This window comes from Rattus norvegicus, chromosome 4 (assembly GCF_036323735.1).
Source record: "Rattus norvegicus strain BN/NHsdMcwi chromosome 4, GRCr8, whole genome shotgun sequence".
NCBI lineage: Eukaryota > Metazoa > Chordata > Mammalia > Rodentia > Muridae > Rattus > Rattus norvegicus.
This window is the reverse complement of record NC_086022.1, coordinates 120,087,698-120,113,181: the sequence shown is the minus strand read 5'-3', so window position 1 is coordinate 120,113,181 and position 25,484 is coordinate 120,087,698. Positions and strand designations below refer to the sequence as shown.

Genomic DNA, 25,484 nt, shown 5'->3' with positions numbered 1-25,484 from the left:
ACATCCTTAACACATTTCTACAGTTCCAAGGTAGAGTATAACTAAAAGCAGAGATATGGATTTTTAAAAAAAGATAGAAATAGAGACAGAACTACAGACACATTCTTTGAAACTCAGAAGTCAGATTGATATCAGATCTCTCATCAGAAACTGGATTCTAGAAGACAATGGATTTAAATTTTATTTTTATTTATTATATGAGTATCTATATGTCTATGCACACCTGTAATAGAATAGAGAGAGTGTGGCTCCTATGAGAAGCACTCTTTGGATCTTTGATCACAGACAGTGTGATGGAACAGGGGCCCAACTTTGTTCCCAAAACCCATCAACACATTTGTTTCATAGCAACTCCCAGCCAGTGACTGAATGAATGCAGCCGGTGCTCTTGGGGAGGACCCAAGTTTGTTTCCCAGAACTTATGTTGGGGAGCTCACAGCTATCTTCACTCTTTCTCCAGGGGATCCAACACCCTCTTCTGGCCTCCAAGAGCACTTGCACACACATGGCATTAAGTCACACACACACATACTCACACACAGGCACAAACCTACACATACACACACAGACACACATACAGAACTTTTAAAAAGACATAACTGAAGTGAAGAAAAGTAGACACTACTAGAAAATTAGTGAGGGTGACAGATTAACACAAGGGAATACCAGCACTAAATTAAAATGGTAAAATGGTAAAATCTAAAGAGAAGATTATCTATACAGACACAGAGAAAGGAGATTCCTCCAACATGGATCCCTGAAGATGACAACTAGAGTGAAGAGTCACAAAATGTTTACGTTGCTAAGTATTTGGACAGGGAGTGGAGGCCCACTTTGTTCTACCTTCCCACAGACAGTCCCCCAAATTCCAAGCATAGCTTACCATCTCCCTGGCTTTGAAGTCACATGAACCTTGGGCAAATTCCTTAAGGCTTCTGAGCCTCAGTTGTAATATGCCCATTTTAAACAGTTTTTATTTATCATGTGTGATGTGGAGTGAGGGGATGTGCACCACAGCATGAACGCAGAGGTCAGAAAACAGTTTTTGAGAGTCTGTCCTCTCTACTCACCAGGTGGGTATTAGGGATTGAACTCACGCTGTTAGGCTTGGTGGCAAGCACCTTTCTCCATTGAGCCATCTTGCCAGACCATTAGTAACTACCACTTAAGAATGCTGAGGGCTGGATGGGAATTGGGCAGAGCCTGATACACAGCAGCTCTGTTAAACATTGGTATTGACTAGATGAAAGGTGAGGGAATCCTTTCCTGTTCTTTGTCTTCGGTAACCAAACTTTAGATGAAAAGAAAGGATTGTAACACCTCCTAGATGGTATAGACGGCAGGCATGGGGCTAAATTCTAGGTCTCACCCTCAATGGTTTCTCCTTCCTTCCTCGATGGGAGACCTTGTATGAGGTGTATTTCCTCTGCATTCCTTAGCTTCCCTGATGAATCACACTGACACTTTCCTCCTGTGATTGGCATGGGGACTGAAGGAGTTAAGATCGTGGGTGGATGACTACTTGGATCATAATCAATAATTAAGGTGCCTGGCTGAATATATCTAATGTCTCAATGTATAGAAGATTAAAAATATACTCACAGGCAGGGGATGAATAAGAAGATACAAAAGCTACAAAACATTGAATGGGGAGTGGAAAATAAAAATTCGAAGTCTGGACAATGCTGAATATTTTGTACAGAAAATTTTATTTTCATTTTTAGTGTGTGTGAAAGTGTGCATTTAATAAAATTAAAATATGATGTCAGAAATGAGAACTCAATAGAAACACTTGAAGCTACATTGGATGAAATCTGAGAAATACAATAAAAAGAAACAGAAAGCAAGAGAGATAATGTACAAACTTCGGAGGGTAACTAGAAGAATTCAGAGATCCAAAATATAACCAGAAGCAATTTAAAAAAGAGCAGAAGAGGTTGACAAGAACAAGCCATCAACGACAGCTTAAAAGAATTTCCCAGAACCACAGGATATGGCTCTTCAGACTCAAAGGGTCTTCTGGGACTCAGCAAATTGATTAAATTGATGAAAGTACCCTATTATACATTTTCAGAACTGTGAGGGCAACAGGACAATTTCAGAGAGAAAGCATATTGGATAAAAAAAGATGAATTTGATTTGCTTTGGGTTTTTCAGTAGCAACAGTAGAGACCCACAGGTTGTGTCAATCAGCTTTCAAACACTATAGCGAAATACCTGGGGGAGATTATAAAGAGGAAAGGTTCATGTTTCTTATAGTGTTTTTTGTTTTGTTTTGTTTTTACAGAAAATCATCCTGAGTAACTTCTAGAAGGTAAAAATAAGTACAAAAAAAAGTCAATAAAAAGAAGGCAATTATTAACTATAGATAAAAACAAAAGGTAAAGAAGGAAACCTCACCATTTGGCAAGGCTTGGTTCTGAGTAATATTTGTCCAGGCATGACAACATAAACTGATTTGGCCTAGGACTATAATAATTATATGGAGGGGAGGGGACAGGAAAGTGGTGGAAGAGAGACAGATTCTCATCTACCACCACAGGAAGTCTGTGTGGCTCAAGTACAACACACAAGCTAGAAACACAGAGATGTGTAGTCTCATGAAGACAACAGTTCACAGTGGCAATCACTAGGACCAGGTACATGCAGAGTTGGGAGAGGTGGGAAGAAAGCAGTATTTTATTCTATCAAATCAATTTGATGTTTGAAACAATGTGCCCCAATAAAACAAAAATTATAGAAAGGATTAAAAGATTAATTTCCTCTAAGGAGAGGGTGTTTAGTATCTACTTCTGAGGCTGTGCTGCCTTTTATGATGACCTTGGCCCAATGTATGGCTCAGAAAACACAGGCAACTCTTCATAAGCTAGCCTCTAGTTTTCTATAGAGGTATTAAAGCATGCCATTATATTGTATACTAGTATATATATGACCTGTACTAGCTAAACATTGGGGCAAACAAATGATAAGCAAGTAGAAAGCATTTAAATGCAAGTTAGACGACGTCTTAAAGGTCAATGGCATTAGTCAGCTTTCTGCTGTATTGACAAAACACCCAAGATAATGAACTTAAGGGAAGAAGCTTCCTGTGTCAGCTTCCGAGTCATGTTTGCTCGTCCACGTTGCTTCGGATGGTTGGTGTCACAGTACATCATGGTGAGAGTGCAGGGCAGCAAAGGACAAGGTATTTACTTCACGATGGTCCAAAGCAGAGACAGGAAGAGGATGGCCTGGGTACCAGTATCTCTGTCAACAACACGCCCCAATGATGTAACTTTCTCTAATGAGCCCCCACTTAGAGGTGCTACCACTGTGCAATGGCACCATGGGCTATTCTGCATGGGCCTCTGGGGAACACTCAAGACACCCAACCGTTGTAATTGTTCATTACATTGAAACTACATTGGAAGAAATCTTCTGGGAAATGCAATACAAAGAAACAGAAAGCAGGAAGGATTTCTTTTTTGACTTTGTAAGATACCTGTAGACTTTGAAGTCTGGCTCTCAGTCCAAAGGTGGTCTTGAAATCTGCTCTGGGAGGCCAGACAGAGACCAGTTAGCCCAGGCTTCCGGCTATATCCATCTTGCCTTTGAGATATGAAGACCCCCTCCCTGAGAGGGGATTCCTACTCCAACCCCGGCACAGGATGCATCCTACAGCTATTAACTGGATGTACACATTGTTCCCGTGCCCTTAGAACCATCCACACATGGATGGATGAGAGGGAGAGGGTCCCGCTTTATTTCATCTGTGTCACTCGGGGGACTCCAAAATGGAAGCTAGCACTTGCACAGTGTATGGAGGGGTGTGTGTGTGTGTGCGCGAGGGCACTCACACATATACATGAAACTAAAAAAATAGCCTTAAAACACAGATTTCATTGAGAGTCAAATGAATGGAATAAATGATACATAGTGAATGGAGATGGAATTTTAAAATTGGCATAAGAACAGATACATTGCTGAGAATTCTGGGTGTCAGTCTACATCCCACTGTTGAAAAGGCACAGACGGGGCTGGGGATTTAGCTCAGTGGTTAGAGCGCTTACCTAGGAAGCGCAAGGCCCTGGGTTCGGTCCCCAGCTCCGAAAAAAAGAACCAAAAAAAAAAAAAAAGAAGAAAAGAAAAGGCACAGACAAGGGCATTTTGGGTGGCAGTGTTCATCACCTTTGAGAACACAGAGTCGTAGTGCCCTTCTGTGTAGCTACACCCACCCTGCCGCTGAAAGAGTCAGAGTGCATTCTGGGTAGCCACACCCACCCTGCCGCTGAAAGAGTCAGAGTGCATTCTGGGTAGCCACACCCACCCTGCCGCTGAAAGAGTCAGAGTGCATTCTGGGTAGCCACACTCATCACCTGAGAAGACCTTGTGTTTGTGAAGCTCTTCTCACACCTCAGCTTCCTTCGTACCCCAGAGCTCTCACCATGACTAGAAGGTTGGGGGCTACGGTTGGCCCAGGGTGCTCAGTTTCTGTCTATCAGGCTGGGTCTAGCTTTTCCCTGAAACCCAATGACTGACTCCCCTCCTCTTGCTGACCCACTCCAGCCCACAGTGACTCAGAGATAGGCACTCATAGTCATGGATGTCTTTCCTGCCACAGAAGAAAGAGACAGTGTTTGGATGACACGGTCTTCTAGACGGGAATGTGCTGGGGTTTCTTGTTGTGGTTGTTGTTTGTTTGTTTTGGGTTTTCTGTTTGTTTGTTTTTGAGCCCAGAGGCTTTAGGGATAAGAGCAGGAGGTCACCTTGGCCCTGGGTATTTGAAAGCCATTGGGATAATTGTGAATCATTCCTTAGTGACTCACTGTGCCCTGTAATTGTGAGAGAGAAGTTTGTCTTGACATCCTCCCCCACTCCCCTCCCCAACTCCCCCACTCCTCCACCCCACCCCCACCCCAGCTCTCAGTTCTCTTCTCAGTTGTGACAAGATACACCAGTTCTTCCAAAAACAATGGTTCACTCCCTGTGTGCTATCTGGTGTCACCTTGCCTGGGAGTCTTTATTCTCAAGGAACAAGCAATAGAGGGCACCTAAGACAGATTTGATCAAGGAAGTCTTGGAGGAGTCTAGACTCACCAGAACTTCCCAGAATGTATTCAGACAGCTGGCCTCCTCCCAGAGACATCCCCCCAAAGTCTACCAGGAAGCACAAGGGGCTCCCCAAGGTGAAGGCAGCCACCATCATGTCTTACCAAAATAGGCTTTAAAAGCCATGATAAGGGGAAGGCTTGTAATGACAGCCTGAGCCTCCTTTCATCCAAGTATCTAGATTCTCCTAGACACACTAATTACATCTTCCTGCCCTGGAAGGAGGAACTGTGCTTGTTACCCTAGCAGGACATCTCAGCTCCCTAAGAACCAACACTGACCTAAAACCAGGAATGTCATGGGTCCACCCTCAACCCTGTCTGTGTGGTTCTTATGATGGACCCTTACTCTGAATTCACTATGTGAAAAATGACAGAAGTCAGGCTGGCAAGATGGCCCAGTGGGTACAGGCGCTTTGCCTCCACGTCTAACGACCCGAGTCTTATCTCCAGGACCCACAGGGTGAAAGGAGAGAGTCAGCAGGCTGTCCTCTCTGACCTCCACACATACCGAGGCACATGCTCCCTGCCCCAAGTAAAGAAAGTGCAGTAAGTTTTTTTTTTTTTAAATGGGAGAAGTGAGGGCTGGAGAAACAGTTCAGCAGTTAAGGTCTCTTGCTCTGCAATCGTGAAGATTGGGGTTCAGATCCCAGCACCTACATAACAAGCTAGGCATCCCCCAGAAGCCCGAACCCCCGCTCTGAGTAGAGCCAGAGGATAGCTGGGGTTCACTGGCTTCCAGCCTAGCTGAGGTTTAGAGAGCCCAGCCAGGCCTCACAGGGACAGGCAGGCGATGTCCTAGGAACTCACAGATGTCTCTTCCAGCCTCCAGGAATGTACAGGCACACACACCAGCACACACTCAGACACACATGTGCCATGAACACACATGAATAAAATAGAATTTTTTAAAAAGACAAATGGGCATAAACAGTAATAAATAGTGCTGTAAGGTGCCAGATGTTGAAGATGTGGCATGAGGGTTGCGTCTGCCTCAGGAAGACTCTGCTCCCATTTTTGCAAGCCAGCTGCTTGGCATTGTGGGGTAGGAGGGAAGCTGCTTGGCCTTCAGGCTGCTAGCCAGAGCTCCTGAACTTGTAAAAACATCTAATGCCACAGATTTCAGGAGTCCCTCGGAGAGTTCCCTCACACAGAAGTAGAATGTAAGGTGGTATGGGGACAACAACAAAATTTCTGTCCCTGGAAGCCGTCCTACCTTCCTGGCCAGCCCTCAGGCCATGTCACCATAGGCCCCTCTCCCTGGTCACTGGTGCTTGCTCAGGCTCAGTCAAGATTTCTGGAGCCTTGATAGCATAGGAGGAACACCATAGTTCATCCTAGGTTAAAATGCTATCTTTTTGAAACCCCCACAGTGGCTTCTGAGACCTGTCTGGAAATCCAACTTGTTCTAACCTCAGTCTGGTCAAGGGCAATGACAGTCACTCAAAAATATTATTCTGCATGTGTTGCTTGTAGCTACTACCTTGGCTCGAGGGCTATTATTCAGGAGAGGAAAACTAGGACGGGAAGTCTTTTTAATTTGCTATTAGAAAGATTGACAGTAACCTGCGGCAGGCATCACTCTGCAGGTCAGCCTGTGAATGAACTTGTTCTTGGAGCTTCCTCACTCATTCCAAGGAAGAGGCAGATCCAAAAGAAACTGTTGTACTGGTGGATCAGGCAAAGGATAGGTTAATGGGACATTTAGGACCCAGCATGGTGTTCTGAGACCAGCATGGGGATGACTAGGTAGTTAAGGCCAGATCCAAAAGATACCCTTGCAAGGTTTGTCCCGGGAGAGGTGAGTGGAAACAGTCCTTTGCCGGTATTTCTGCATTGGTGGATGAGTGCGCCCCCTGGAGGCAGTGCAGTGAGTCCTCAAAGGACATGAGTGCTTCCCCCATACACGGTGGCAAAGGGCCTGAGAGGTACCTGTAAATTTTACCCATTATGTCAATTTTCTGCAAGACGAACTGCTGTCTGTTGAGCATTCTGTGTAGCTGGTGGGAGATGCAGATGGAAAGCAAGAATTTTCAAAAGTCCTTTTGTGGTTAATCCGCAGGGCCGGAGCCAGGCTTGCACAGATTACGCAGGGCCGGAGCCAGGCTTGCACAGATTACGCAGGGCCGGAGCCAGGCTTGCACAGATTACGCAGGGCCGGAGCCAGGTTTGCACAGATTACGCAGGGCCGGAGCCAGGCTTGCACAGATTACGCAGGGCCAGAGCCAGGCTTGGACAGATTCAATTTAATGCTCAGCAGGGGTCCCAGACTCCGTTTTCCTTTTAAGCCTTTGTTGATGTACGCCCAGGGGTGCTTGCGGTATGATAATAACAATAACTAACACAGATTTTCCTCTTCCCCTGTATTCCGTGGGCTCAGAATAGCCCGGCGTGTTCCATGTAGCAGAATCCCGATGAGATGGGAACCATTGCTAGCTTTGTTTTACAGGGAAGACAGTGGTTGGTCTGGGTGATATTCACAGATAGGAAAGGAAGTCTGCAGGAGGCCAAAGTAAGAGGCCATGCCAGCACACCCCTCTACACACAGTGGGAGAGACAAAAACTGCCACAGTGATCTCCAACAGGCTCCCAGAAGCAACCACAGTGTCCGGGGCATGCCCAACCTACACGAGGCGGGGACCATCATAAATAGTATTCTCAAATGCAATCTGTGGGGAGAAAAAGTGTATCCAACAATTGTGTCACCCTGGCTGACATGACCAGCACTGTTGTGGCTCTCTAGGAAGGAGCAAGAGAAGGACGGTGACAACACAGTCGGGATCAGCACTGCTTCTCACTTGTGCAGTCACCCACCCTCAGCCAGCCCTGGGAAGATCTAGATGGCTCGCCATGAAGACTGTGACCAGGATCCAGGTCCACTGCTGCTTTTAGTATCATTGTGCTGACTCCTGGTATATGCAGATCAATTTAATCACCAGGCTCTGAGCTTTCTCAGCCGATTGATCTGTCCTACATCAGATAGGGCAGAGGCCGACATTGTCTTCTTCCCTCCTTACAACAAAGCACTTCCCATGCAAGTGTGTGGTCAAGCTTCGGAAAGACTCTTGCCTTCTCCTGACCTGGCCTCCTCCAAGGCTTTGGGCAGCGTAGGGTCTCTGCCCAGGGTCCCCCATGTTCTGATTACCCCAGGTATTGTTTTTCTGTTGTACAGATGAAGAAGCTAAGGCCCAACCCAGGTGACCTAAAGGCTCATCCCATACCAGAGACACCCTGCACCCTGTCTAGAGCGAGCTGAAGCCATTGGGGTGGCTACCCTCAGGTGGGTACCAGGTAGTGTGGGGTGCTCAGATTTGTTCTGACAAGAATGAGGAAGCCCAGTTAGTCCTTTTGCTAGTGAGGAAAAAAAAGAGAGAGCTTAGCTGGAAGCTACTGAGTAAAAAGGAAAATCAAAAACAAAACAAAACAAAACAAAAACCAACAAAAAACAGAAGGCAAGGAGCTGCTGCCATCTGGTGGAGATGTTGAGGAGTGGTAGTGAATTGACTGGTCCTTTCATTTTCCTGTTTCCTTTTTTAATCTCTTTTCTTCTCTTCTCTTCTCTTCTTCCTCTCTCTCTCTCTCTCCCTCCCTCCCTCCCCCCCTCTCTCTCCTTCTGTCTTTTAAAACTATTCCACAGTCATTTGAAAGAAATGTACATTCTGGTTTATAGACTATTTGCATATCCATTAAGCCAATGTGTTTTATTGTTAGTCAAACCTGCTCTATCCACACATACACATGTATGTATATATTTATGAATAATTTTATTTACTTGAGATAAAGAAACATGAAACCTCTCATCTAAAGTTGTGATTTCTCTTTTTTCTTCACATTCCCGTTTAGTTTACCTTCATTACTAAAAAAAAAAAAAATCCATTAACTTTTTTAAAATTTATTTTGTGGGTGGGAGTGCTACAGTGTACACATGGATGCCAGAGGACATCTTGCCTCAAAGTCTGTTCTCTCCTCACCATGTGGTCCCAGGGGTAGAACTCATTTCACCAGTCTCAGCCTCTGCCCACTGAGCCTCTGGGCCTCCCCTTCATTCTGAGAGCGCCTACACTGCCACAAACATCTGGGTTGGTGGCTTTTCTCCAGTCCTTTAAAGACGTCACTCCGCTCTTCTTCCTGTCTTTATTCCCAAAAAGAAATTGTCCCGTGTCCGCGAGACTGTGGTTTGTCCATTCGTTGTACTTCCACATTCTCTGATGAGTTCTTTGCACTTTGTACTCTGTGTTGTCAATGTCATGAACCCAACAATAAAGATCTGTGTATGAATGTAGCCACCTTTACAAAGTGTGCATTACCAAGCAGTCTTGGAGACTTGCTTTATTAAACAGTAAAATTTTCAGACAAAAAAAAGAAAAGAAAAGAAAAGAAAAGAAAAGAAATTGTCCCGTGTCTTCTTTGTTCTCTACCTACATTCCGGAGGTTTGTGTGTTTGTGCATATGTGTGTGCACATGTGTGCTGGTGTGCATGCATGTGTGTATGTACCTGTGTGTATGTGTGTGTATATGTGCATGTGTGTATGACTGAGTATGTGCCCGTGTGCATGTATGTGTGTGTTGTACATATGTTGTGCGCATGTGTGTAGATGTGTGTGGGATGTGTATACATTCTCATGCAGGGAGGGCAGCAGCTGGCCCTGGGTTTCTTCTTTGGTCAGGCTCCATCTTTCTGAGACAGTGTCTCTCACTGATTGGAAGCTCGGTGGCCCAGTGACACCAGAGGAGCCTGCCTCCACCTCCCAGCCCTGGGTCAGATGCGCAGTCACCCTTGGCTTTTAATGTGCGGTGGTGTTGAGTTCAGGTCCTAATGCTCACCTGGCAAGCATTTCACCAACGGAGTCGCACGCATCCCCAGCACACTGCTTCATTTTTATGGTAATTTTTCTTTTGTGATTGGAAGCTATATAGCCTTTTAGAAAAGATCGACTTTATATCTTTAGGTCATGTCTAAGCTAACAATTATCATGGACTAAAAGTTGGTACCTTCTAAATTTATAACTTAAGATGAGTTAGCCCAATGCTTTTCTAACAGTCGAAAAGCTGAATTAATATGTTGAGCCTTTCTCAATGAGAAATTTAGCGTGTTTTACCTCTGTTCTCCTCCAAGTTACCATTTATGTTTATTCTAAGAACTACTCTGAAAATGTTTGCCTTTGGTTTGTAAATGAGGCATTAGACTTAGCTGTATATTTAATCGCTCACTAACTAGTTTCTATTTCGGGTTGTTTATACTGATTTTTTCAGTTATGTGAGTTCCAGTCGCAGGTGGCCCTGAGGCCCAAGTCTAGACATACCTTATGGTTTCCGGATTCATGAACAACTGCCTGTGCCCTGCTTTAAACAAATATTTTAATCAAAGGTTGCAGTAAGAAGCCTGTAGACTCTGGCTCCTCCCTTGCATTGGACATGCCCCTTTACCTTCTGTATTTTCAGTCAGTAGGGGGCGCTCTGTACCCCTTCTGTATCCATCAGAAACATGAAGGAAACAGAAGAAACATGAGGAGGAAGCTGTTCCTGTTACCACCTTTAGATAGCTTGTTATTTTTAAATCCTATGTGTGGGTACAGGCACATGAACGCAGGTACCCACAGAGGCCAGGAAAAGCTGTCAGCTCCCCTGCAGCTGGAGTTACAGGCACTGTGAGCAGCCTGATATGGGTGCTGGGAACCAAATTTGAGGCCTCTGGAGGAGGAGCAAGCGCTCTTAATCACACAGCCACCTCTCTAGATCTGCTGTCACCATCTTAAGTCACAGCAAACTCTACAAAGCAGAGTGAACTACCTAATCAATGGACGTAGCTATGGGAACAGAAGTGCCCACCTGTGCTACCTGCTCAGGGTGGTCCATACAGGCCCATGGATGGGGAGCCTCAGGATATCCAGATGGGAATAGAGGGAGAAGGGACTGAGACTGTGGGTGCTTTAGAACAGACCTGTCTAGAGCAGAGGCTTGGGCTGAGGACAGAGGCATCCTTTGTGGAGCATGGCTTGGGGTCCTGGGACCATGGGTGTAGTGGAGAGAGCAAGGTTTCTTTCTGTTTGGATCTGGGCTTTACCAGGTGTGAATTTGAGGCCTAGCAAGTCCTCTTGTGCAGAGCCCATGGCCTCATCTGTGGAGTAACTATGACAGCCTTGCCCTTGGGCTTAAGGGCTAAAACGAGATGCTATGCACAATATGCTCAGATAGTACCTGACCTGTGTGTGTGGGTGTTCCATAAGGGCTGGGCATCCCCCACCCCTGGTGTTCGCGTAGGTGTGCACACACACGTGTTGCATGTGCACAAGTGCACATGTGTAGTTTGGAGGTTGGCATTAGGCGTAGCTCACAACCATCTTTCACCTTAGTTTTGAGACATTGCCTCTCACTGAACCTGGAACTCACTGATTCAGACAAACTGGCTGGCCAGCAACCCCCCCAAAAATCCATCTCTACCTTCCTGATGCTAGGGTTACAGGCACACCCGGCCATACTGTTTCTTATGTAGGTGCTGGGAATTGAACTCAGGTCCTCACTCTTGTATGCCAGACCCTTCACCGACTGAGCCATCTTTCCAGGCCCTCTTCTGTATATTTTTGGTAGGGGTGGGAAAGGGCAAAATGAGGTTTTCTCTCTTCCACTATCCACCCCACCTTCACACCTTCCCTCTTTTAGAGGGACTCCATCTCCCCTTCACCCTCTGCTACTGGGCTGATGTCTTCCTCCATTCTGGCCTTCTCACCTGTACATGCAGGGTCAGCTGTCTCTGCCGCTCCCCACCTCATCCACTGCAACACAGCCCTTGCAGCTGTGTCAGATCTGTCTGGTCTCCTCCTCAGAGGACACTGTGTCACGACCTCCCCTCCCTCATCAGAACTCGGCAATACCTGTGTTCAGCTTTCTATGTGTGAAAAGGGTTTAAGTTCCCAGTGTGACCTGCATACATGAGCCCCCTTTTAACTTCCACCTCCCCGGGAGCCCCCAAGGAGCCGACAGAGATGGGTCACACACACTGGGAAGCCGAGCACATCTGGTTTACTAGGGTAAGATCTGCAGGTGAAATAACGGCACACACACAGAGAAACCCACAAGCAGAGTCCACCCCAAACACAGTCAGACACCAAAGCAGCAAAAGGCCTTTGGAAAGTTCTCATCGAAATCAAAGGGAAGCTTTGTTGCTCATAGATTCAAACAGAAAAACCATATAAAACCAACCCATAAATATATATTATATATGTATATATATAAAATTGCAAAATAAAATCCAAGAGCCTGACCATCCAACTGCATATCAGCGGCTCGATGTGTTAGCATAAAGGCAGAACCATTTGTGGGGTGATGTGTGATCTTAGGGGAGAGTGGCATTGTCACAGCATAGAATATTACATGGAATCCATCTGGGACTAGAAAAAGTCAAACACAGACAGCCTATGTACAAGGGAAGACAGTAAGTCAGACGCTCATGTGACGATTGTCAGACAGACATTTCACCAAAACCACCCATGGCATTACTTACACTGCACACCCTGGCCAGCCTGGGTTCCTGTGACCCTGCATCCCATGGGTCCTGTTAGGTACCTGCTTCATCCACCCCACCTCACCTCTTCTCAGAAAGGGAGGACCCTGGGGGACTCATCGCTTTCAGCAGTTCAAATAACTTACAGAGAGGACAATCTTGTGATATGATTCACCAACATAGTAAGACCCACAGGAACCAGGTAGCATTGAAAGGAGGGTCTGGGGCTTCTCTAAATGTATTGCCATCCTACAAGGGTTCATGCTGTTTCTCAAGTGTGACCCCTGGGTTTAGGTCCAACTGCCACCCCGATTCATATTAAAGGGGCCTTTAAAAGATAGACAGAATGGTTTGCTGGAGGAGAGGGGAGTTTAGACCCTTCTCACCACCCTCTGAGCTCCTGAGATGTCATTTCTACCCGAGATAGGAAAGAGCTCTCAGGGTCCAGGCTTGCCCTGGATGCTTGAGAGGTGTGTGAGGGAGGGGCTGAGGACTTGACTCCCATGGAAGACCACCTTCTCAGGCTAACCTGTGCCAGAGTCTTCCTGGCACCCAAAGCCTCTTCTATCTCTGGCCCTGCATCCTCAAACTGATCACCCAAATTGTGGGAGAATCCGGAGACGAGCGGTACAAAAGTCAATTTGGCAAAAGTCTAATGTCACATGTGAATGAGGCAGAATGTGACTTCTGTACTTTCTAGGGTCACCCAAATAATGTATCTTGCTCATTGTTCCTACGAAAAGCAGCCCGCCTTCTCCAGGGCACTATCAGTGCAAAGACAACGAAAGGCACTTTGTCCACTGCAGTAAGAGATCCCCCGCAGTGTGAGATCCCCACAGACTTCTGGACAAGGTGGCTTCCCTAGTGAGGGGCATTTGGGTGCCTTGGGAACAGAGCTTTATACCTGGCCTCTGAATTCTGACAGGGAGAGCACTGCGTCCTGGTTAGCTAGTGCTCTAGGAAGCAATCACAGTACTGTGGGTGCCTCTTCCCGTCGGAGAAAGAGGACATGCATGCAAAAACCAAATACACTGTTTCGTGAGTCTCAGTTGCCTCTGGGCCCTTCCTTCTCATATTAGACCACCCACCTCAGGCAGGAGTTCCTATTACATTTTAGCTGTAAGGTGCCTTGTCTTTCCCATGGGAAGTGAGAGCAGGTATCTAGCATTTTATTCATTTCTTGGTCCTGCGGAATTATATGGGATCATAGAGAGTTCAATTGGACAAGAAAGGACATAAGCCTCATGGCCCCTCTGCCCTCAGTGGATGGCAAGTACTCCAGGAGCCCATGGATATTGGTAGAGCATCACGTGTAAAATGAGCAAAGGGATGTGTGTTTCAATAGTCCCGCTCGGCTGTCAAGAACTCACGACATTTGGCCCAGAACTAGATATAAAATTCACATTTATGAAACAGCCTGGCACACTAGTCTACCTAGGTCAGGCTGTGTCCTGTCCTTATGCAAACCTTCCTTACTGTGTCCAAACTTAGGTCTAACCATTCACACTCTCAGGGGCAAATGTTTCTTTCAGATCCGTTACAGCATTTCTGCTCACATCGGCCAGAGCGGAGGTCCTGTTAGCACAAGGCCAGACATCTGTCATCTGGTCACACTGCCATCCCACAGGGGCTAGGCTCAGGCACTGTCTCATGATTGGGTGCCTCAGAGCAGTGCCTTAAAAGGGGGAATGTGAGAGACTTAAGGTCCTCACCCATGTCCCTCATGCCCCCGTCCACAGAGCAAGGACTTCACACTCAGTACCAAGTGTCACCTGGTTCTTCCCATGGTTTAAGAAGGACCAGACCTTGGGTCAGCTGATAACGGGCCAGATTCAGACTGTGGTACAGAGCATCTCTGGGCAGGGTTGTTTTGGTTTTTGTTTTCCAGTTTGGGGGATAGTCACAGATCGAAACCACCCCCGGTGTATGACATCACGGGAGCCAGGACTGCCTCTCTCTGCACGACTCTACAGTGTGTAAAAACAGGCTGGGAAGCCACTTCGCCTTCCCAACCAGCTGGTCACAGTAGCACCAGTTCAACCTTCTGACCCTGCTCTGTAGCAAGCACAGTGACTCAGTGAGAAACAGGCCTGTGACCAGTAAATCCTTAGCTTTCACAATCCCTCCTCACTGGTCAAACCCCGAATCAACATTTACAGAGCCAAAGAAATGTTCTGTGTGGGACACACAGCCTTTTCTACAGTCCTCAGGGCTGTGCTCATAGCATCCTTTATGTGCAAGGGAAGAAGGAAATTGTAAAATGTCTTTACACTTCTCCTGTGAGCTTATGCCAAAGCAGAATAGGGTCTGAGGCTGTGAACCCAGCATTATTAGCTTGGTAAACACTCCAGATGGTTTTACCGTGCAGTAGGGGAGAACACAGCCTGTGAGATCAGCCAACAGCCTTACCTGTACTCTCCCTCAGCCACCAAAGGGACCCTACCACACTTCTATTTGTGACTCTACCCTAACTAACAGTCCTCAGTGTCCAGAATACGGTAAAATTCAGATCTCTCACACTGTCTGCAAGTGTTCTTAAGACCCAGGCCTGCCCACCTGGGATGTGAACCACTCCTTGTCACCTTTCACATAACACTCTGGCATGGCCCAGAGGGACACAGTGTGGAGTTTCACGTTTCCACATCTGTCCATCTCTGCTGACTTTTGTTTTTCCCAGATGTTCCTCTTTGTTTTAAAAACCAAATCAGCCATCAATTATCTGGAAGGATAATGTTCAGGGAAAGCTCTGACATCTTAACCTAAGCAAGCTCCAGTGTTATAATGAGGATGGATAAAGAGAGCTCATTGGACAGAGTCCACAGACCTCATCACTCAGCACCGACTCACACAAATGCTGCCTCCGCAAGGTCAACTCTTCTTATCTTTTTAAAAATGTCTGATACAAGTGGATGCCTAGTGAATATTAAGAGAGAATGAATGAATGAATGAATGAATGAATGTGAAATCTTATTTTTAAGAAGGCATTTCCTATAAGAGGAAGTCTCTGGGCATTCGTACACAGGGACATTGGGTTGTCTGTCATTAGACTTGACCCAACCAAAACGCAAAGAAAAACAGGGCCTGGGCAGCAGCTCCACATCAACACTAGGTCCTCAGCTCTGTTCAAGAGACAGCCAACTGTGGTGGGGTTTCCTGCTTCAGCCAGAGGGCTCAGATCTCCAGTGACAGAGGCATAGACATCCCACCATCCACAGCTGACTGCATCACTGACAGTGACCTTCATCTCAAGTGCTAACACTACACAGCCAAGACCAACTGTAGGGATGGCTAATGGGTCAAGGCCATTGTCCATTCACCACAGCTGGGAAGAGGCAGGACTCGGCTCAGACAGCCCTGGGTTCAAACCCAGCCTTCGCACCCTGCTCAGCAAGTCAGTTGTCCCTGAAAGGGTTCAGTCTGTGGAGGGTTGAGAGAGCAGAGGGGAGGCCTGTGGCGTGCTTGTAATCACACGTGTGCAAAGTGAAAACCGATGAGTCAAGAAACTTCAAAAACACTTTTACAATAACCAGGGCAAAAAGAGAGAAATACTCTTTGAAGACGCTGTGCTTTCAGGAAGATGGATTGTCTTGGAGCCAGAAGTGTTCATTAACCAACACTACTTGTTGGGAGGATATGGGGGGAAACCAGTGTTGGCATTTAAAACAACAGCTCTGCCTAATGCCAAGGCCCAGGGTGCAAGAGGGTGATGGGGTTGGGAATGTCAGCCATGTCTTTGAAAGTTGGTGAGAGAGAATTAACCCCAAAGGACTCATTTCTGACCATCCTCTGCTAGACCCTCTGACTCAGAGTTGGGACCCAAAGAGCCAAGGTTGAGATGCCAAGAGCATCTTCTGGTCTGTGGGCAAGAGCTCTTGGGGATGTGGGAAGGCCAGGGGACACTTGGCTGCCAAGCAAGAGTGAGGCAGGTACAGCCCTGCATAGCATGCAAAGCCAAAGGGGTGTCTGACCTCCTGGCACAACTCAATGCCAGCAACAGATTTCAATGTCCCAGGACTTCTTCCCTGAGCATAAGACTTTTTCTTAAGCTACAGTTGGGTTTAATTTTTCAGCCTGTGAGATGCACAGTACAGACAGGTCAGGCTCCTGGGCTCATAGATCGGTGCCCCCCGGCCCTGCCCACTCACCAGGCTGACTTACTTCACCCTCTATTTGTTGGCTCTTAGAGTTTTTCCATCCATCACTCAATGGGTTCCATGGAGAAAGCTCAGGTTTAGTGTTTGGGAGAGTGCAAGCTAAGCCATCAGCCCAGGGATCAAAGATTAATTTCTATTGGCGGGGACAGATCAGTCTCTCTGGTTACTTTGAGCAGGGGTGGGGGGGGGGAGGGACCCAAGAGAGAAGCATGGCTTCTTGCTGTGGAGACAGCTCCATCAGCAGGAGGCAGGGTTCCTGGGAAGAGATGGACCTTACTCAGAAGAAGCCTTGGTCTGTGAGCATCCGTGACAGTGCCTGGTGTTTGGCCTTCCTACCCTGGGCTCAGGTGGGCAGGTGGTGTCCTAACATAGGCAGCCCAGGACTAGGCAGTGTTGAACAGAGGGCAGAGGATGACCACGGGAGTCAGGAAGCTCAAATCTAGGGCAGGCTTTGCTGCCAACTAACTGTGACTGTGGACAAGACACCTGGCTGCTCTGGGAAGGCAGGCTCTAAGTTCCCCTCTGAGTGTGATCCCAGGATCTCCTCTTGCCCTCCTTGGCCCTGGCTTCAGGGTCAGAGTTGGGAGAAGGTAAGGAAGGAGGGCAGGGATGCATCAGGACCCACTGAGCCACTAATCAGGATTCCACCTTCTCCTTCTTCTTGCTCTTCTTCAGGAAGGAGGGGGTTCGGAATTTCTTTTTCTTTTTGGAGGGTGACTTAGAGGGCGAGCCCTCTGGGGACAAGGGGCCACTGGTAACTGACTCGGTTTTGTCCTTGTAACTGTCGCCATCAGTGTCAGCATTGGTAGTCATCTGGCCCGGTCCTTTGCTGAGGACCTCTTCCACACTCGGCTCCTCCTCCTTCCCATTCACCACCACCCCTTCTGGTTTCTCTGGCTCAGGCTCTGTGTTGGCTTCGCTGACTTCTGTCTTCTTGGCATCTAGGAAAAGACCAGAAGACCCAGCCTGTGAGATTTCATGAAGGTGAGTGTTCAAGGGGTCAACAGAACCACTTCTAGGGAGACCTGGAGCTAGGGAAGTACAGGCTGGCATGGGGTGGGGGAGGATCCTGGAACAGAGGAGGGATGGCGGTCTCACCTCTCACCACTGCCCAGGAAACACCCACTGCACTCTGGGTTCTTGTCTACATATTGAAGCGGATGTTGGTTTGCTTCTGAACAAGCGTGAATGAAGGAACCCACCCAAGAGAGGAGAGCAGCTGAGGGCAGCCCATGGTTGTCTCAGTGGAAGCACTGTGATAAGCAGCCCAGTTGCACCAATCTAGACATGGTGATCACAGGTCTTCAGCCCTAAACAGCAGCAGGGAGCTTAGCGACCCAATGTCTTCCCAGGGGGCAGAGAGGAGGAACAGGAAGGACGCAACATTTCCATGTTAGGATCATGAATCGAAGGAGGTTCTTTCATTGTAGTGGCTGCCAGGGCTCAGGTCTCTATTCTACCTGGGATCACCAGGTCCCACACTTAAGGGAAGCATGCTCAGACCCCAGGCACTAAAGTCCCCAGCTGTCCCCTCTTCCCATCTATGCAGAGGATGGAAGGGACTATAATGCCACAGACTCAGAAACACAGAAAGTGAACTAAAGACCGGCTGGCTCCCTTCTCCCCATTACACAGCCAGAGCAGAGAGCTGCACAGTGCAGACTCAGGTCTGGGCTTCTCCCTCCACATGCTTCTCATCCAGGGGTTGAGTGGCCTGCTGGTGTGTGAGAGGTGAGCATCGTGTGGTATAGATGATGTATGTGTGTATGTATGTAATCCGTGAGAGGGGTGTGTGTGTGTGTGTGTGTGTGTGTGTGTATGTGTGTATGTGTGTGTATGTATGTATGTGTGTGTATGTGTGTATATGTGTGTGTATATGTGTGTGTATGTGTGTGTATGTGTGTATGTGTGTATATGTGTGTATGTGTGTGTATGTATGTGTGTGTATGTGTGTATATGTGTGTGTATGTGTGTGTATGTGTGTATGTGTGTGTGTGTGTGTGTGTGTGTGTGTGTGTGTGTGTGTGATGTGATCGTGGGCACCTTTGAGTGGGAGTATCACCACCAGGACTGGCACATGCTCTGCTATCTGGGAATGTGAGCCACAGGAGAAGGTGAAGCCAATGCTGCAGAAATGGGTGAAGAAAAAATCCTAGAGTTCCCGCCACAGAGGGATCCTGGGACTACAATCTGTGTGGATGGGGATGAGTATAAAGCAGTCAGAATGGGATGGGTTAACAACCTGGAAAGACCTTATGGTGAGGCTTTTCCTTCCTCCTTGAGGTGACATGCCAAAGTTCTTTTAGACCCCCCCGGAGGTGTGTTCCCTTTTAGTATCAGAGACTGGCTGCCACCTCTCATTCATCCAACTTTCCAGACTAGAGCCTGTCAAAATTTATAGTCCGGATTCCCACCGCCTGAGCTCTAGTCCCCTCACCTCCGGGTACATTCCCGAGGCTGTCATCTGGCAGTGTACCCCAATGCCATATCTGTTAGGGCACGATCCTCTCTGTTCTCTCTCCTGTTTTCCCCCAACCTTCGACTTGGTCTCCTCAACTGTCCCTTGTCCCCTCCCTGTCACCCCGGGTTGTGCTATCTGGAGGAGGCCCTTCTTGTCTCTCCATTCCCCGTGTCACCTTATATAACAGATGTGTTTGAGTACTTTGTCTCCTCAGTGTCTTTCTTGACCTTCCTGCACCCACCACAGAAACATCTGTCCCCAACCGAGTCTATTTGAGGACACCACCTCTCCATTCTAAATGGAAAGAGGGTGAAGCTGTGCCACGTACATGTCTAGCCCCTGGAAGGCACCGGGGAAGGCCCATGAAAGCCAGATGGCAGAATGTATGAGCGGCCAGGTGAACGTGGTAACGGAATCCCTCGAACACTGTCACCCCCACCCGTCATGTCCATCCGTGGTGACTCATGTCCTTGCTGTAGTTCAGTCCTTCTCCCAGGTCCCTGTTCAGGTCTCTTCACCTATATCAAGCAGGTCCACAGCCCCTGGTGTCTGTGCTGTCTTGAGAAAGCAATATTAAACCGAGCACAGTCAGTGTACCCACCCCCATCGGTACAGAGACTGCTGGAGAGTTGGCAGGTACGAGCACCTGGGAAACACCAAGGACTGGCTCAGAGCCAACTCTCTCCCCTGAGAGCAGCTCCAGAAAATGAAGTTAAAGAGTATCTGGGAGAGACCCCAAGAGATGAGTGCAGTGGGACTCATGTTTGCTTGAATAGGGGGTGCTTGGAGGTGCTCATGGAACTGGGGACACTTGGTAGAAGGGACAGAGACTGTAAAGTTGCAAGTTCTGTCTCCTAGGAAACTGGGAGAGGAAGAGGAGAAATAGGGAAAGTGGATGATTCAGGGAAAATCCGGGCTCAGGACAGCTGAGGCCACTCCCCCAGCTTCCTGGTCTCCACCCCAGTACGACACAACCCAGACCACTCCTGCCCACCCATCCAAGTACACATCTCTCCAATGTTGGGTTCAGTTACACTCTGTGCAGCTTCCACTGAGATTAACAACAAACTAGCGTTCTCTAAGCCCACCGCAACGTGCTCATGTTACATTGGCTGTCTTTGTTCTCCACTCGAAACACAAATCCCTCTCACTTAAGTGCAGACGTCTCCCAATCAGGAACTACCCGTTTGAGCCTCTCTCTGAGCAAGGTCAGGTACAGGTTCCACAGAGGATACCTGGCCTCTCCTCACTGCTGGCATGTCTGTGGAGGAGACCACATCTAACCTCAGGAATATACTCATGACTAAAGGCATGTGACTTTACCTAACACATGACAGATAAGTAGTCTGACCTGCCACTTAGCAACAGGAAGGGGGATAAGGGGAGGACCTGGACGTGGGTTTGCTGAACGCAGGTCAACCAGATTAACCCTGGTCTATGTCCCAGTGCATGCAGGACTGGTGACCACCATGCACTGTTCTTTCCCCAGTGAAGAGGGCTCTTCACCTTTGCATGCAGAAGCAAAGAAAAGGCTCATTAAAGGTTGGGGGAAGTATCACTCATGATAGGCACCAACACAGGGCTGGGGTACCATGCTGCAAGGATCGCAAAGGTCCACGAGGCACTCAGACCACACAGCAGGGAGCAGAAGGCCAGCCCAGCACAAACAACTGCCTCTGAAGCTCTGTGAGCAGGAGGCTGGTCCACAGAACCCTGAACCAGTTTCTGTCCTCCTTTAAATTCCTGAATAGCAGTGTCTGAAAGAATGATCCAGATTCAACTTGTGCAAATGCAGTCTTTCTCCATGTTAGGTCCCTAAGGCAGTGGGTGGGTCCCAAAGTGTGTGTGTGTGTGTGTGTGTGTGTGTGTGTGTGTGTGTGTGTGTTATTGTGTGTGTTATTTTGTCTCACACATTCTCGGCAAGTGCTCTACCACTGAGCTACATCTCTACCTCTCTAAGTTCCTGTTGTTGTTGTTTTTTTAATCAAGTCATCAGTCCATTTTGACATAAAAAGGACCATTGGCTGCACAATGGGACATTTGTGTTCAGAATATGCCCCTCCTTGGCTGAGAATCAAAGTTCCCGTAAGTAATGGGTATACTAATGACATGTGCAACAGCTCAGGTCCTAGTGTGCAAAACCTCAGTGTCATGTTGTCCCCGTTGGGTCCAAGGCTTCTGGTAGCAGCCAGAATGCAGGGGAGTGCTGCAGAGCTGCAGGCCAAAGACCTAGAAGGTCTAGACACTTTTGCCTAACAGCTTTGGGAGACCTAGGCCACCACGGATAAAGACCAATGACACTAATGAAAATGTAGAGAGACCACATGAGAGGGGAAGGGTGAACAAAGAGAGAGAGGGTGAGGCACAGACAGAGACTAATAAGCTACCCCAGTGTCCCAGTTGAGCCTGCTTCTTCCTGTCTCTGCCAAGGAGTCAGCCATATGTGTGCACCACCTTGGAAGTCCTGACCTAGTCATGCTCATAGCTGACTGTGGCCTTGGTTGATAGCACACAGGGAAGAAGACCCCCTGGGCTAAGCCCAGTCAACTCCAGCCAATCCACAGAACTCACTGCGGACCATGGTTGGACAGTGACTGATGCTACTGAGCTAACTTGCCTAAGTGTTGGAGGCTGGCAGCATCGAGGACTAGTAATTCACAATTCAAAGAACACAGTCTATAGGAAGAATGGATTTATGTGAGCACATTGAAATTTTGGTCATTTTCTCCTCTCACCTCTGTTCCCTGTGGAGACCCACAGCTGATGTCAGCTGTGGTCTTTGATGGGTCTCCATTTTACTTATTGAGTCAGGGTCTCTCAATTGAACCCAGAGCTCATTGATTGGCTAGACCGACTAGCCAGTTTATCCTGGGGCTCCTCTGCCTCTGCATCTTGAGTTCTGGGATGACAGGGACTGCCATGCCTGGTTGGATTTCACATGTTTGTGCAGCAAGCACTTATATCCATTGGACCATTTCCCAGCCCACTCTGAAGTGCTTTGAGTGGCTTGTTTTAAATAATGGATTCATCAGCGATTATCTAACAGGAAACATGAACTATTTCTTTGCCGCTCAGTCTGTAGTCCTGGGTATTCCCTGTGGGGCAGGTCAGTAGGGAGAACATCAGTCAGGACTTAGTCAAAGAGAAGGAAGTATCCTGGTGAACAGATGTGAAGGGAGTTGGAAAGGTTGACAGTGCAAGGTTAAGATTGGGAACATAGGCAGGGAGTGATATTATGGAGACTCAGCAGGAGAGGACCTGGAGTGCAGTAACAGATGGCTGGAAACAGTCACCCTTGATCTCATGGGTAGGACACATGTGGGCACATAGCTACCGTGTAGGAGTCCATCCTGCATACCCCAAGGAGCTGGTCCAGGCCACCCAGCCACACCACACTATAGCTCACATCTCATCACATTCTGTCAAGTGGCCATGTTCCAAGCTGTCTGTGGTACAGAAAGCATTTTTAGAGAAAACCATAACTTTTGTTATTCTACAACTCAAGAACAGTGGTAGATTTGCACCAGAGAGAACCGGAACTCTGGCCACAGTGAATGTGATGCCCAGTAATGGGTGATTGACACTTCCATCCTTCCACTCTCACCCCTCTCAGGAACAGAATCTCCTGATTTGTCCCGTCTATCACGAGCCCTTCTCGGCTCTCCTTATAATTCTCTCCTGCAGCCTACACTTCTGTGCTAATGGACAGACAGCCCAGACCCTCTGCACACCACTAGGAGACATATGGGGTCCGGAAAGATAGAATCCAGGCTCCTCCCAAAGTTCTAGAAGAAGTTCCCTAGAGGTGTCAAAGCAGGGCCAATGATTAATTTGTGTTGACCATGACACTCTTCTGACATCTCCTACCCATCCTTATGGGACGTGTGTGAGTGAATGAGTGTGTGTGTGTGTGTGTGTGTGTGTGTGTGTGTGTGTGTGTGTGTCTATGTCTCTTTCAGGAAGCCTAGTCCATGCACAGCACAGGTGGAATTGGTCATGAATTTTACATCTAAGAGACTTTCCAAAGGCAGAGCTGTGAGATGCAAGATGAAAACCTTGGAAGAGACAGATTTCTTTTAAAAAGTTCTTCCCTCCATGTTTCGAGTGCCAGGTGAGTTGGGAAGCGAGCAGCCTCTCTATACTTACTACAGAGACAAGTATTCAGACTCGGAAGAAAACCCTTTGTTGAAAGCACAAATGGGAAGAGAAAGGAAGACATTGTGGACAGGTTGACAACACACCATGGTGAGACACAATGAACACGTACAGCCAGTGGAGAGGAGGGGGGGACATCCACTTGGAGCACTGGCCTCAAGTAGATTGGTTTTCTCCAGCAAGCCTAGGTCTGTACTTGAGGCAGTGGTTGGCTTGGGGAAGAAGCTCAGGGTGGAGGTGCTATCAGAATCACACATGTGACCATTCATCAAGGAAGGGGATCCCAGCAGCCCAGCAGAGACTGTTCTCTGGGTCACAGGGTGCCATCTTTGGTGGAGTTTCTCAGGGGACCCAGTGGAGCAGCCTGGAGGTGGTGAGGGGCCACACAATATTGTCAGTATGTGTGTCTCAATAATAATCAGGGCCTATGATCAAATTATGCTCTTAGTCTGTCAAAGTATGCTGTCATTCATCAACACTCCCTTAGACACAGAAGGACTGTGACAAAGAAAAGCATTAATAATTCCATTAGACACACAGGGAAACTGAGGCACAGATGGGAGTCTCTGAATTGCTAAAACTAGCAGTTTGGTTGGGCCTGGAATTCTAATATCTAAACTAGTGCCTCTCTAAATGACGCTGTTTTCAACTGGTTCACATTTTAGATTGCCCTAGAGAAAGGATGAAAGATGGGTTCCAGGCAGCAGAGCCGCCTAAGTTCACCAAGGGGTTCCAATACACAGTCAAGACTGATGGTGACGCCATTAGGTGTCACTCCCTGAGAAATGCAGAGTCTCAGGCCCCATCTCAGACCCGACAGAGCAGAGCCTTCATCTTTATAGAGATCCTCCTAGCATCAGCACCTGAGGACCACTAACCAGCTGGGGGAGGGGGACAACAGGCCAGCTGGGGGAGGGGGACAACAGGCCAGCTGGGGGAGGGGAACAACTGGCCAGCTGGGGCAGGGAGGCTATGGGTCAGTCCTTTACCTCTGCTTGACAGGGCTTTGGCTGCATCAGCATAGCTCACTAGTAAGACAACGGGAATCTTGCTCAGATTACCTAGAACTGTCCAAGAGGGGGTGTTTCCCCATGCGAGTGAGGCTGTTCTTCCAACCAACAGCAGTTCTCTCCAGTGTGCAGACCACCCTGTCTCACACACAGGCATCTATTAAAGCCTGCTCAGCTCCACTCACCCTCTGAAGCCTTGGAAGGAGAGACCGCTGGACTCTTGGTCCCTGCCCTCGTTGGGCTCTGCACAGGAGACGCAGGTGTGGACTTTACAGGTGAACCAGGCTCCTCTGTGGCTGCGTCCTTCTCCCCTGAAGACAACAAGCCCACCTTAGCACACAAGTCACAGAGAGGCAAGAGGGGCGGGGCGGATGTGAGACCCAGTGCTGTTCTACTTAGTTACTTCTGGCGGGAGAGCTGCAGGCCCTCCATAGCTCAGGTTTGCCTCTGCTCCTTCCTGGGGGACCAAAAGGGGGCAATCAGAGTAATAGTGTGTCTTGTCTACCACATGGCTGCCCCCATGGGAAAGTAAGGTGTCAGGAGGGTGCCCTGTGCTGGACAAGATGGTGCTGCTGTAATACACGCACAGATAGAAGCAGACCCAGCCGCTGGCTCTCGGGTTTGCTTGCAGTAGCTACATTACCAGTTAACTCAGTTAGTTCACACCTTCCTGAGACAAGGGGAGGGTGGAGAGCCCTAACCCTGCCCCTGGTAAATTACAGCTCAGTCTAAGTGGATTTCAGGTCCTGGGTGCTCTTAAAGCAAGGAGAGAAGACAGTTCCTTTGGGCAGAGTGAAAAGAGCGAGAGGTGGCCTTCCTAGGCAGAGAGAGATTTGAGGTAGAGCCTGAGTGTAGATGACTTGGTTCAGGCTAGCCCAGAAGGAAACAAAGCATGGACCAGCACATCAAGATGCTAGGAGTTTCACCACAGAGGAACGGGCTGGATGCAAGACTCTGAAGCAAGGAGAGAAGTGTCAGCTAATAGAATCCTGATAGACTCACTCTAGACTTTATGTGACTGTCACACCAGTCTCATTGCAGCCATTGACCTGTTTTACTGAGCTTTGTCATGATCAAAGGCACAAGTCCAAATATTTTACTAGCACTAACTCCTTC

The 25,484-nt window shown here is 48.0% G+C and overlaps 1 protein-coding gene across 2 annotated transcripts in view; it reads right to left on the bottom strand.

Annotated features, from left to right (window-relative positions):
* Positions 1 to 12,091: 12,091 nt before the first annotated feature.
* The window catches only part of Add2 (adducin 2), a 99,114-nt gene continuing 85,721 nt past the window's right edge, over positions 12,092 to 25,484 (bottom strand). The window contains exons 15-16 of one of the 2 annotated variants that reach the window (XM_063285470.1): positions 24,554 to 24,679; positions 12,092 to 17,683 (exon numbers count right to left, since the gene is read on the bottom strand). In XM_063285470.1, coding sequence (XP_063141540.1) covers positions 17,379 to 17,683; positions 24,554 to 24,679 — 431 coding nt within the window. In that variant the 3' untranslated portion in view covers positions 12,092 to 17,378. The remainder of the gene's footprint in view (positions 17,684 to 24,553; positions 24,680 to 25,484) is intronic. The other variant, NM_001109880.1, reaches the window with a different exon arrangement.